Source organism: Colossoma macropomum, unplaced genomic scaffold, assembly GCF_904425465.1.
Source record: "Colossoma macropomum unplaced genomic scaffold, Colossoma_macropomum, whole genome shotgun sequence".
Classification (NCBI taxonomy): domain Eukaryota; kingdom Metazoa; phylum Chordata; class Actinopteri; order Characiformes; family Serrasalmidae; genus Colossoma; species Colossoma macropomum.
Window position 1 is genome coordinate 10066696 of NW_023494803.1, and position 13562 is coordinate 10080257.

At 37.1% G+C, this 13562-nt stretch overlaps 1 protein-coding gene across 3 annotated transcripts in view; it reads right to left on the reverse strand.

Annotated features, from left to right (window-relative positions):
- The window catches only part of ehbp1 (EH domain binding protein 1), a 233217-nt gene that overhangs the window by 106118 nt on the left and 113537 nt on the right, over positions 1-13562 (reverse strand). For all 3 annotated transcript variants that reach the window (XM_036594170.1, XM_036594169.1, XM_036594171.1), the window contains exon 11: positions 2466-2644. In XM_036594170.1, the coding sequence (XP_036450063.1) occupies positions 2466-2644 (179 nt within the window). The remainder of the gene's footprint in view (positions 1-2465; positions 2645-13562) is intronic.

A 13562-nucleotide genomic window follows, 5' to 3' on the forward strand; every position in this document is an offset into this window, starting at 1 on the left:
CGATCCAGGCATATTTTATTCTAACAGTGTATCATCGCTGTCAAAACAAAGCCTAAAAATAACTTTACAGAAGTTTGAAGTGTCAACGCAACACTCTGTTTAGCAGAGTGGAACTATTTTAAAGTGACCACTTGCAGTTTGAGCTTAAAGAAGCATTAAAACACAGTTAGAGCCATTCGAGATATGAAAGTAGTGCATTAAAATTGCAATTTCACAATTTAACCACTGTTTTACCACTTGCAGAAACCTAAAGGCGGGGGTTTGTAGAAATATGCACATACTACAAACAAAACGTGCAGCATTTTTAAAGCGCGCAATGCACAGCTGTACTAACAAAAATACAAATATCACATCAGATTCCTTACTTCAGCATTGAAAATGAGCTTTATAATGACCTTGTGCTAGACGTGTTAGCCTATAGCATGTGTCAGAGACAGAGAGAGAAGGAGAGAGACTCTGAGGGAGGTGTGAGCGGTGGGCTAGTGTTGGGCTTGCTTGTGTAAATGTTGTAATTAAGGAGGATTTGAGTCGTGCTGATGAGAGCAGATTCATGAACACTCGCAAATTCGACAGAGGGATTAGATTCTCCATCTCAAACACACACCGCACTAGACCACACACCCTCGGCATGCCCCTCGCAGAGAGGGGCCGTATAGGTGTTTGTGTGATGGAGAAATGTAATCCCTCTGTGATACTGATGAGCGTTTGTGAATATGCCCACCAATGTCTAAGTGCGTATAATAACAGTAAAGTGTTGGGTCACGTATGTAATAAACAACAGAAGCTGCAATCACGTCCATAATCCGCTAATAAGGACCCCCCGTAAATAAAAGCAGCAAGTAAACAGGTACACGGCTCGTGAGTGAGAGAACGTCTGTCTGGGTCTATTTTTATTCATATTCAAGATAAATATGTCCTCAGTTTGTAGAAAAATGCTCATGACTTTATGAAGTGCTTTTATAAACTCCATGTTTTATTTGTTTAAAACCAATTTTCTTCTTTTTTCTACTTTTCTTTTTGGTTCCTAAGGTTAAGATTAAGGTTAGATCTAGGATTAGGTTTAGAAAATTGTTATTGCATATTGCTTCTGTCAGAAGAAAACCTTGCATCTCCATTTTTGTTGTTTTTTAGTTTTTGACACAATTTGAAAATGCCTGCTGGTCTCTACATTGTGTGTAAGTTTCATGATGAATGGACCAAAATAAACGGCCCAAAATGACTTGGAAAAAAGTCAGGTTCCATTGACTTACATTAAAAGTAAAACAGGTTTTTCCTTCTCCTGTAAAGTTACCATTTTGGAGATACAAGGTTTTGTTCCGACAGTAGCGATATAGTATTTACATATACTTACATACATGCAGTATAATGGACTCCACCTTATTGTCTCTCCTGATTAAATGATGGAACCAAATCTAATACTGAATGGCTGAGCTTCAATTCGAAACTTCATTTCAACCACATTTCTATGATTTATTCCCACAGAAACCTTTTGGAGTCATCGATCAATTTTTATTTTTTCATTGGAAAATTGTGATAGGAGAAAAAGAAAAAGCTTTCTTGTTCCTTTAAAATTTCTAGAAAATAAAAATTTCTAGACAAGGGGCTAAAATCTCTCTTTAGCATGGTGGTCTCCAACCCCGGTCCTGGAGAGCTACCTTCCTGTAGAACCTAGTTCCAACCACAATGTGCCACACCTGCTCCAGCTGATCAACCTCTTCCTAAGTCACTGATTGGCTGGATCAGATGTATTAGAGCTAAGTTAGGGGGTAGGGCATCTTACTGGATACAGGTTAGAACTAAGCTCTACAGGCCAGGGTTCTGGGATCGCTATAGCGATCATTAGCTAGAATCAGACAAGATTTTCAGCCATCTTGCTGGAGATGACTGTGTGTGGGCTTAGGCATCATCATCCTGTACATGACGAACAGAACACTGTTCTTTAGAGCGGCACCCCCCCCCCATTCTGCCCTTTAACACATATGGCACATGTACATATAAATGCACAATGTATTTCACACAGATACTTTTTACATCGTGTTTATTATATAATGAATGGACCAACAGAAATGGTCCAAAATTACTTGGGAAAAAAAAGATAAATACTTTACTGTAGGATTCTGTTCATAAGGCTATATGACCCATATATATATAAGCTTGTCATGACAACTGACATAACCCTACATAAATGTTTATAAATTACTGTTCTAATAGGCATAATTCGCTATAAAGGTTACGTTTGATCAAAGTTAGCTAAAGTATCTTCTATGACAGATGATGCCTATGGGAATAAGCATTTATAAACATTTATGTAGGTTTATGTTAGTTGTCATGACAAGCTTATATAGGTGTCATGCAGCCTTATGAACAGAACCCTATAGTAAAGTGTTGTATATAAAATAAGGTCTTTGAAGCTATTTTTTAGATGAAAATGTGTGTGTGTGTGTGTGTTTGTGTGTAAAGCTCACATGAGGTCCGGTCTGAAGTGGTGCAGCAGGGCGCAGAATGCCAGGCCGTTCCTCCAGGACGTAGTGAAGTTGGTGATTTTCACGCCCCGGTAGTTTTTGGTCACTTCCCTGCACCAGACCAGCAGAGACTGAGAGGCATTTGGCCGTCCACCCAGAATAGGACTGGGCATTGGACTGGGCTAGAGAGAGAGAGGGAGGGAGGGAGAGAGAGAGAGAGAGAGAGAGAGACAGAGAGAGAGACAGAGAGAGAGAGGGTTAGATGATTGCAGTATTAGATGCTATGTAAGCTAGCATTAATAAAGTTGAAGATCTCACTCTTCCTGAGTGCCGCTACTCTAAGCTGAAAAAACGTCCTATAAACCTTTCATGTTGTTTTTATTGTACTGGTTTTTTTTTGGCAAGGAATATTATTATTTATTTAGGTTTTATGGATTTAATACTTCTTTTTCAAAACTGTCAGAATGTAAACCACATACATTAAACTCATAGATACCATGAGTACATAGGACAAAATGGATGGACAGCAATAAGAACGAAAGATGCACATTATTTATCAAATAGACTGCTTTTATGAATGAAAATAAAAGGCGCGGTATGTCTTTCACAGTATATCGGTATAGATGATATACAGCTCAGCACTGGTCCCTCACTGCTCAGCACTGGCCTAAAACAGCAAAAATTCACAAAGTACAAAATAACTGTGGATTGTGTATTGTGTTGGGGGGGGGGACCCATTCTTCATGGATGCACTTTACAGGTTTTATTTCAATCATCATTTACTAATTTAGAATGTATCACTAGAACACAGACTCCAACATCCATTTGATACACATAATAATAAAAAAAAAATACATAAATGGGCCATTCTACAGAAACGTCCACTTTTTATCTATCCATAGGAGTCACTGATGTTACTGACCGTCATTGGTGTTACCAGAGACAGTAAAACCAGTGACATTTTTAATGAAAAATGCATTTTACAAAATGGCTGCTACAGAGCATCAATCATGGAACGTCCACTAGAATATGTAATTTAATCCATTTGTATTCCATTTTTTCACAATTACCTAAGAATAAAGTAGGTTATACCAGTGACTTCAATTAAAAGCTTCATATAAAATCATGAGCTAAATGAGAAAATTTCTGATAACTGAAAAGACACAGTGGACTCACCATGAGCTTTTCTTCATAGATCTTCAGAAAAGATGTCGAGTCATGTCAAAAGTGTGATTTTTATTTCAAAATAAGAGATTTTTTGTTACGCTCCACACCAGTGACAATTGGAATTCTATATGGTAATTCTAACTGGTTTATAAACCAATATTGCTATATCGATGGTTCATGAAGGTGTAATTGTTAAAATAACATTGTTTGTATTATAAAATATAACTAAATTATAACCCTTTTTAAAGTTTTTCAAGTGTAATATATCCATAAACGCCAGGGACACAAAAATGGATGTTTCCATAGAATGACTAAAATACATACACACATACATCACAACACTACACAATTTATTCTTCTATCACATTCACAGACTTTGTGACGTGAACTCCAGCAATACAAAAGTTTTTTGATCAAGTTAAAATCTGAAGTTCAAAACTGGTAATTTTTGTTTCTCAATTTTCTTACATATAAACACAAACACCTGTTCCAGCTCACAGGCACAAAAGCATAACTAAGTTGCAGCAATAAGGGAACATGTGCCAGACTCACTGTCTCTCATTTAGACAAATCCTTCTCAATCTCTCTCACTCACGCTGCTCAGTATCTTGACCATCGGATCTTATGTATCTCCTTCCAATTAGCTTTGTAAGCTTAGCTTTGTTAAAAGTGTCCTCTTCAAATTACACACACTCACACACACACACACACACAATGCAAGTTACATGCTCTGGTTAATGAGAGTATGGCTCTAAAGCTGGGTCTGACCATGCCTAATGTAAACATATTATTAATTAACGCTGTGTGTTTGAAGTCTTATCGGGCTGGTGGAGGGGACGGGAATCATGTGGAAAACGTGATTCATAAATCCAACAAAATCCGGAATCACAGAGACCGGCCGGCACTCTCTCTCACACACACACACACACACACACACACACACACACACCAGCCTAATCCCGTTAAACAGCCAAACACAGCATCACGGATCCGGACTGCTCACAATTCATATTCCACAACACACACACACACACACATTTGTTTTTATACCTCGTCAGGACCTGGGGTTATTCATTTGTAATATCTAAATAAGTAGACATTTATTTGTAATAATAACAGGCCCCATACTAATTACATGTCTGAGTACATCAATGTATTAATAATATTATGGCCCATACAGCTGCATGCAGAAGTTTGGGCACCTCTGGTGAAATTACGTTTTGTTAATTTGAAGTGTAGAAAAGTGAACACATCCTGTACAGGGAACACACTAAATAGGGTATTTCTCTGCAAAATGGACCATTTCTGTTTATTCCTGAGTTTAAAATATTGGAAAAAACAATTACATAAAATATAAAATGTGCCATAACTTTTTCACAAACAACAATTTTATATAATTACATGCTAATAAACAGTAATTGTGCATTAAAATATGCAGAAGCATAACTCTAAGTTATGAGACACACACACACACACACGGCACATATGGGACATAATACATATGCAACGAATACAGGTGCTTACACATTTACATTTAGCTTTAAAATTTATATTTAGATTTTTAAAGTTAAAAAAAGTTTAAAAAAATTAAACAAACTTTTTCTAAAAAAGTTTTTCTTCTGTTTATCCTACAAAAAAACAAGAAACCTGAAAATGCGCACACACACACACACACTCTCTCACACACACACACACACACACAGAGCGTGTCGATAATGAAAATGAAATATTCTGGAACTCGGAGACAAAACTCGTGAATGAGTTTCTCCATCTAAATATGAATCTAACACGGAAACGGAGACGAAGGAACATCCTGAAGGAACAGATTACTCTAACGGCCTTATCTGTGGCCATCTGCGGCTGCGTGTGTGTGTGTGTGTGTGTGGAGTGACACACTGCTTGGGCCCTTAATGTGGATGCTAAACATCAGGTGGCCGGCACTGTGAGCATGTAGAGCAGAATAAGAACGCCCCCCTTTGGCCAGGATGTGCTATAGCAGGCAGTAAAGCAGAAGGCCGGGACGCTCAGACACACTCAGAGTCAGAGAGCTGATCTAATATGAGCTCAATCTTAAAACAGCGCTGCACTGGACTGTTCACTCGGGACAACAAAGTAAAAACTGATCCCACATCAGCCCTGGAGGGACAAATTATCCCCAGTCATTATCTTTCATCGTGGCAGAGGTCAAAGGGCAGCATGTGTGGAAATGTGGACACCTCGTTCATTAATATCATTATTTTATTTTTTAAAAATGAATAGAATATAACATTATTTGTATAGCCCATTTTAATAACACAGAAGTGATATAAAAATCGCCCCACAAAGTCTTGTAAACAATCGGAAGATCAATGACAGAAACCCAAATGAACTGAAATAAACTGAACAAGAAAGTTCTGACCTGTTTTAACTGTGAGCAGAACCGTGTATGCAAACAACAAAAAGCTCCCATTCTAATCACACACTCTTAAAAGAGGGTTCTTCAAGACTTCTTTATTAAAAACAACGGTTCTATATAGAACCTTCAACCCTTTTTCTGCATGCTTAAAAGGTTCTTTGCATGGTAAAATGATTCTTCAGATTGAAGGAGAATGTGTTGTATATGGCTGTACATACACTTTTTTGAAAAGGGTTCTATATTGCACCAAAAAGGGTTCTGCTATTGTTACGATGTCAAGCTTGTATACATTACACCCTTGAAAAGGCTAGTTCTTTAGTCGAGAGAATGGTTCTATATAGAACCATGAACACTCAAGGAACCCTTTGCATGATTAAAGTGTTCTTTGCATCCTGAAATGGTTCCTCAGATTGAGGGAGAATGTGCTATGGATGGTTCTATTCAGAATTTTTTGAAAAGGGTTCTACATAACAGCAAAAGGGGTTCTGCTATTGTTACGATGTTACGCTTGTATACATTACACTCTTGAAAAGGACAGTTCTTTAGTAAAGAGAATGGTTCTATGTTCTATATATTTTTTAGAAAATGGTTCTATATAGCACCATAAAGGGCATCTATAGTTACCATGTCAAACTCGTAAAAATAACAGAACTCTTTTTGGTGCTATATGGAACCTTTTTCTGAAAGGCTCTATATAGAACAACCTATAGCACATTCTCTGTTAATCTGACGAACTCTTTAATCATGCAAAAGGTTCTTTGAGTGTTTATGGTTCTATATAGATCTATTTTTTATTAAATTGCCCTAAAGAACCACCTTTTTAAAAGTGTAGCAGAACCCTTTCTGGTGCTTTTCGGTGATGGTTTCAACGTTTTCCTGTAAAGTTTTTATGTTGGAGACGTGAAGTTTTGCTCCGAAAGTGACGATATGCTGAAATCTACAGTTAAGTGTGTGTGTGTGTGTGAGTGTGTGTGAGTGTGTGTGTGTGTGTGTGTGTGTGTGTGTGTGTTTGAGAGAGAGAGAGAGAGAGACTCAGTCTCTCTGAGCCCCTGAGGCCTGTCACTTGACTTTTTCCTTCTGCTCTTCAAAGAGAACCTTAACCTTTTAGACTACCACACACACATACACGCACACACACACACAAACACTCTAAGAGGAATGCTAGTGGGAAGATAACCCCCCAGCCCCCAACAAACAAAATCGTTACAATGCACCACAACGAGACGAGGACACGAGAGATTCATCACACTTGTAAACAACTGAATTCACTCCTAAAGTCTGAAAGATTAAAATACTTAAAATGATTAAACTGCAGTACTGAGTAAAAATCATACCATTCCTCCATTTATTTAAATTCCAGTAAAACAGCCTCAACAGCTAAATCTAATCTCAGCTGTTTGAGTGTTCAGTGAGTCACTCTTTATCTTTATTCCAGCTTCCATTCTTTTCAGGAGACTCACTTTCAGTTTCTCAAAGAATCTGCAGACACACCTCCAAAGTTCAGTCTTAGAAGTTGGTTGATCATTTTCTGAAGTAATCAAACACATTCAGTGGTGTTGAGGTCTGGACTCTGGGGTGGTCAGTCCATTGTTCAGCTTCTTTGTTTGATGTGTCTCCTTTTCTCAGTGAGGTTCTTCTTGACAGCTACACATCCTTTCAGACCCACAGCGCTGAGTCGTCTTCTCACAGTGGAAGGATGGACAGAAACATCTGTGGATGTTTTCAGATCTGAAGCAGCTTGATTTTCTCATCTCTCTCAGAGATGAAAGTGCTGTTTATCTGATGGGGGCAGTTTTGGTGTCTACCAGGTCTTCCAGGTGGTTGTTAGGAGCCCCATTTTCTCTGTAGCTTTTAATCAGTTTTTGAACTCCATTTTTTTCCCCACTCATTTTCCTTTGACTTTCTTCTTCCTTATGAAAGTGGATTATCTTAAATCTCCACAGAAATGTCTCCTAAACAAAATCTCACAGTTTCACTTTTACTACTGAGTATTTTAGTTGTTCTTTTAGTAACACTTGCGCATTTAAGAAGCTAAAACTGAAGGTTTACGAAGGTCTTGTTACTCATTCATTTAATGCCAAATAAGACAATTCTAATTAGTTTACTCACTATGCTTTAAGCTTTATTCGTTATTATCTGTATGATAACTTGAAGTCTGTTAGGTGGGGGGGGACTTAAAACCTTGCTGTGCAAATTGTTGAACACAAATCATACAACATTCATACCTATTTATTATATTTTGACTGCAATGAAGTAACAGTGACTTTAAATTTGCATTAGCTCTAAACAAACGAACAAAAAAAAACTCCAGGACACACCTAATGCCTCCTAGAACCTTTAGGGGAAAATGTCATTCATACACTATTGAGATGTGACTTTAGATGATGATGTGGCTTTAGATGATGACTTTATGCTCACTAATTTGCATAATAAATACAAACTATTCAACATTTCCTGTGTGCAATATAATCAATAAACCATGTACAAGACATGTAAAATAACTCCATAGTGTAAAGATTTTTTTGCTTTTTCTATTTATATTGTTTATATTGTTAACTTTTGTGAAGAGTTTATGTGAAGGATAGAGTTTATATTTTTTATCTTATATTTTTAACCTTTAGTATAATATATATTGTCTATATAGTAATAAGTAACAAACTGTAACTGCGTTAAGTAACTAACAAGGTTAATTACTTTGTTAATTCTCCTCTTGTTACTTCTTTTTCTTGAGCGCCTTGCTCTCCGTTTGCTGCTGTAGCACTGTGAATTTCCCTGTTGTGGGACTAATAAAGGATTATTTTATTGTATCTTGTGCATTATTACAACTAATGCAATTAATAGTGATTTTCACTTCTAACTTTGTGCTAATAAAGGTCATAATGGGTAAAGATTAAATGTACAGTGAATAAATCATTCAGAAGAGAAACCAAGAAGAGTTTAATAAACCCCCAATAAATGTTCCTTAAAATAAAGTGTTGCTCTTCTTTCTTTTAGAGTATGCAGTAAGGCAATGTGGCACCCACATAAGTCCAATTAATAAATGTGGCACACACACACACACACACACACACACACACTACCTGAGGCTCTCTCCTGGCCCTTTAAGTGATGTTGAAAGTAGCTGTCTAATTCCAGCCCCATAATTACCCACCATTACAGGCCAGGTGCTATTAAAGCAATTAGGAAACAACAGGCGTTTTAGCAGCGGGGACGGACCTTCAGGCTAGCAGCACCGGCACCAGGGGACAACACACACTCCACGGAAGAAAACAGTGAAAAACAACAGCGTTTAACCCCTCACCTCCTATCCACCACTCAGCTTCAGTAATAACAACACAGTTCAGCCTCATTTAAATGATCTGTGGAGTGAATACTGATGTGTGCAGAGGCGAACAGAGACACTGACAACAGTTCTGGCGCAAAAGCCTCTATTCTCCCTGCAGTCTGTGATGTTTAAGCAGTTTTTTTCTATTTTGCTTAGGTTTTACTCCATTCAAACCTCTAAGTAACGGTGTGATGCAAAATGCAACATGCAAAATGAGGCCACACTTTTGCATATTTAAATTAAAGTCAAAACAGCTATTAAATACATTCATTATTCATTTTTAGTGTGAAAATGTAGGAAACATTTATTTAAAAATTTAACTAAAGTTGTTTGTCAACACAAATGAAATATCAGACCTATCAGTGTGTAATTTGTCCACACTTTGTGTAATCTACTGCAACTCTTCCACCCTTCTAATCAGCTGTTCCTACACTACCCAAACTCACCGTAGCTGCTTCACACACTTCTTTCTCATGTGCAACTAAAATGGAGTTTCCAAAACTGGAGTTCAAAAACTGATTAAAAGCCACAGAGAAAGTATGACTCCTAACAACCACCAAAACTGTCCCCATCAGATAAACAGCACTTAAATCTTTCATCTCTGAGAGAGTTGAGAAAATCAAGTTGCTTCAGATCTGAAAACATCCACAGGGGTTTCTGTCCATCCTTCCACTGTGAGAAGACGACTCAGCGCTGTGGGTCTGAAAGGGTGTGTAGCTGTCAAGAAGACCTCACTGAGAAAAGGAGACGGACACATCAAACAAAGAAGCTGAACAATGGTCTGACCACCCCAGAGTCCAGACCTCAACATCCAACCAACTTCTGAGACTGAACTTTGGAGGTGTGTCTGCAGATTTCTTTGAGAAACTGAAAGTGAGTCTCCTGAAAGGAATGGCCGCTGTAATAAAGGTAAAGAGTGACACAGTAAACACTGAGAAATATATTATTATATTTAGTTTTTGAGGCTTCTGGGTAATTTTCTGTAGAATATGTTTTTTTTTGCTTGTTTTGTCTGACCCCAAAATGTTAATAACTTATACTTAATAACCATTTTAACTGAAAATTATATAAATGAAAAGACTGACTCTCTGACTTTCTGCAAAGCACTGAATGTGTGTGTATGTATGTGTATATATACATATATATCATACATACATACACACATACACACACACACACACATTCAGTGCTTTGCAGAAAGTCAGAGTCAATGTCAATTTAGTCAATGCATATATATATATTGCATATATATATATATATATATCGTGCACGCAATATGTATATGTCTGTTAAAATAATTGCATGCAGCAAAAAGCCTACAAATCTTGCATAACAAGCAATAAACTAAATAAAAAATGAAATTAAAAAAAGGCCTTGCTTTGGATATTCAGACTTTCAAATCAATTTTAATAAGTGTGTCAAAAAGCTCATTCTAAAAAAGCCAGCCAGAGAGAAAACACATTTTTTCAAAACTAAAACTAAAAAAAAAGTAAAAACCTTCCTGTGTTGGCAAACACAAACACAGAGGGAAATTTCTCTCAGGAAAAAGAAAAAAAAAAAAAGCTCGTACATACATACTTATCAAACGATGCGGTGTCTCGCCCTGAGCAATGGAGGTGAAGGGGGGAAAAAAAAACGAGGAAAACTTGCCAGTGCTGTGTTCCTGTGCTAGAGGCTAAGATTAGAATCCCGCCTCCCCTAGCAAACATTATATAGCCTATTATAATAAAAAACCATATTCATCGGCAGCCAATACACAATACCCCCTCTAAATGAGATGCAGCATTTCAACACGGGCCAAAAATAAAACGAGACGAAAGGAGAAAGTCATTATTCGGGATGCCTCTGTGTCAACAACACACACACAGAAGAGAAGGAGGGCAGAAAGAGGAGGAGGGAGGAGTAAATCTCTACACAAGCAGGGAGGAATAAAGAAAAAAGGAAAGGGCAGCTGCTCAGCTACACACAAACACACATTGGCTAACACGCTAACTCCCTGACAGGTCAAACAACTCACACTTAAACACTACAGCATACTAACTTACTAACACAAATCAACTGTGAAGATAAACCCAGTCACTGAAAGTCTTCAGTGTAATTCACAGCACTGTGCAAAAGTCAGAAACACTCATTTATTTCCTTTCCATTCAAAACACCCAAAAAGTTCAGATCTGAAAACATCTACAGGTGTTTCTGTCCATCCTTCCACTGTGAGAAGACTGTGTAGCTGTCAAGAAGACCTCACTAAGTAAAGGCTGTTGAGGCTTCTGTGAAATATACGGTACAGTGCCAAAGTTTTAGCTTCCAAAGATATAAAAAGCTACATGTCTGAGCAGTAAGCTTTTATTTGCCATCTTTTTATTTGCCAAAGACCATTTCCAAACCTCTCCTTGTGGCAGACTAGTATTTCCTGTGGTTATCATTTATCAACCAATATGGGGTTGAGATAAAAAATGCTTAATTACAGTATTACACCCACACAGACACACACAGACACACCCACACATTTACATAACATCGACACCTTCTCACTCCCCATTTCTTCAAATTCCAGATTGTCTGTGACACTGTTTTTAAATATACAGTAACTACTGCATTTCACACTGAAATACTTCACTTAATATAATTCCTAAATCTGATTACTTGCATTTTTTGCATCTTTTATTTCCTTAACAATATCTGATTTGTTGCATTTTTGCACATTTTATTTCTTTAACAATATTTTTTTTTATCTGTATCAACCAAACACTATTCCATTGCTGCTGTTCTGGCTGCTACGTTCATATATGCTAGGCTATTTGCTAAGCTACTAATATGTCATAGTATGTTCCATCCTTCTTTGCACAACTCCACATACTCTCAGTACCGTGTACTGCCTGTGTTCTGTTTTGTATTTATTTATTGTTTTGTATTTATTTAAGTCTTTCTGATTTATTTATTGTACTGTATTGTCTGCACTGTGTATTTTGTATTGCTCTGCACTTCTGTTCCTGTGTTGGTCCTGGAGGAATGTTGTTTCGTTTCACTGCGTACTTGTATATACCTGAAATGACAATAAAGCCTTGACTTGAAAAGTTTAGTGTTGATGTTCAAATCTGAAACCTTTGTTTTTCAAACTAGCTCAGAAGATATCAGCTACTTTTTAAAAATACAACATTCTTGCTACTTTTCACCTTATTTACATTTATTTGCATCCATACTTATAAAGAAATAATCTGAATTCAGGCACATCTGGTCAAATGCAGCCAAAATTAAACAGACGTTCATGTCAGACGGCTACATCATTATTCGCTATATTATTCTGTTCTTTAATAGCCACACATAGAAATTCGCAGCAGCTAACAATCATGTTTTCTACACTCTCAAAAAAAAAAAGGTACTAAACTGTCACTGGGGCAGTACCCTCAAGGGTACATCTCAGTACCTTTAGTCAGGGAACATAACTGCACCATAATCCATTGAAATGATATTGGTGTTATATCAACTCCACACTCGTCTCCAGGCTTTTTATTTTATTGTTCTGTTTTAAAATATTCGGTTATGAAAAGATACAAATACATACTTTTCACCTGGAAAACCTTATTTAAAGTTCACAATTGGACCTTAAAACCACTGTTGTACCTTTGAGGGAACATTTTCATTGTTCGTACCTTAATGAACAAAATAAAATTACCTGCACAGAACCTTTATTTCTAACAGTGTATGTGTCATAGCAGTACAGAACAGCATTGGAGCAGAGAAAACTGGTTAAACCAAGTCAACAATGAGAATCTGATTCTAATTAGCTTTGCACTACCTCAAATATATCACTTCAGTTTTTGACCTAATCTGAAAATGCCTGTTGCCCATTACATTGTATTTATATTTCATGATGAATGAACAAAAGGAAATGGCTCAAAATTACTCAGGAAGTCCAGTTCCTTTGTCTTGCATTAAAAGTGAAGTATGTTTTTTCCTTCACCTGTAAAGTGACCATTCTGGAGATACAAGGTTTTGATCAGACAGTGATGTATCGCTCACAGAGATGCTGTTTATAAATCTGTATTGGTTTATTGAGAAATCAGCTACAACTGTCATTTCCATAATGCTGACAGTTCAATGAAACACTATTAGCCATGCTAGCTTGTAAACTGGTCACCAGCACGTACCTTTGTACTTTGCTATCTGACATTCTGCTTCCTTTAGGCCAGACTGCTTCATTTGAGAAAATTAT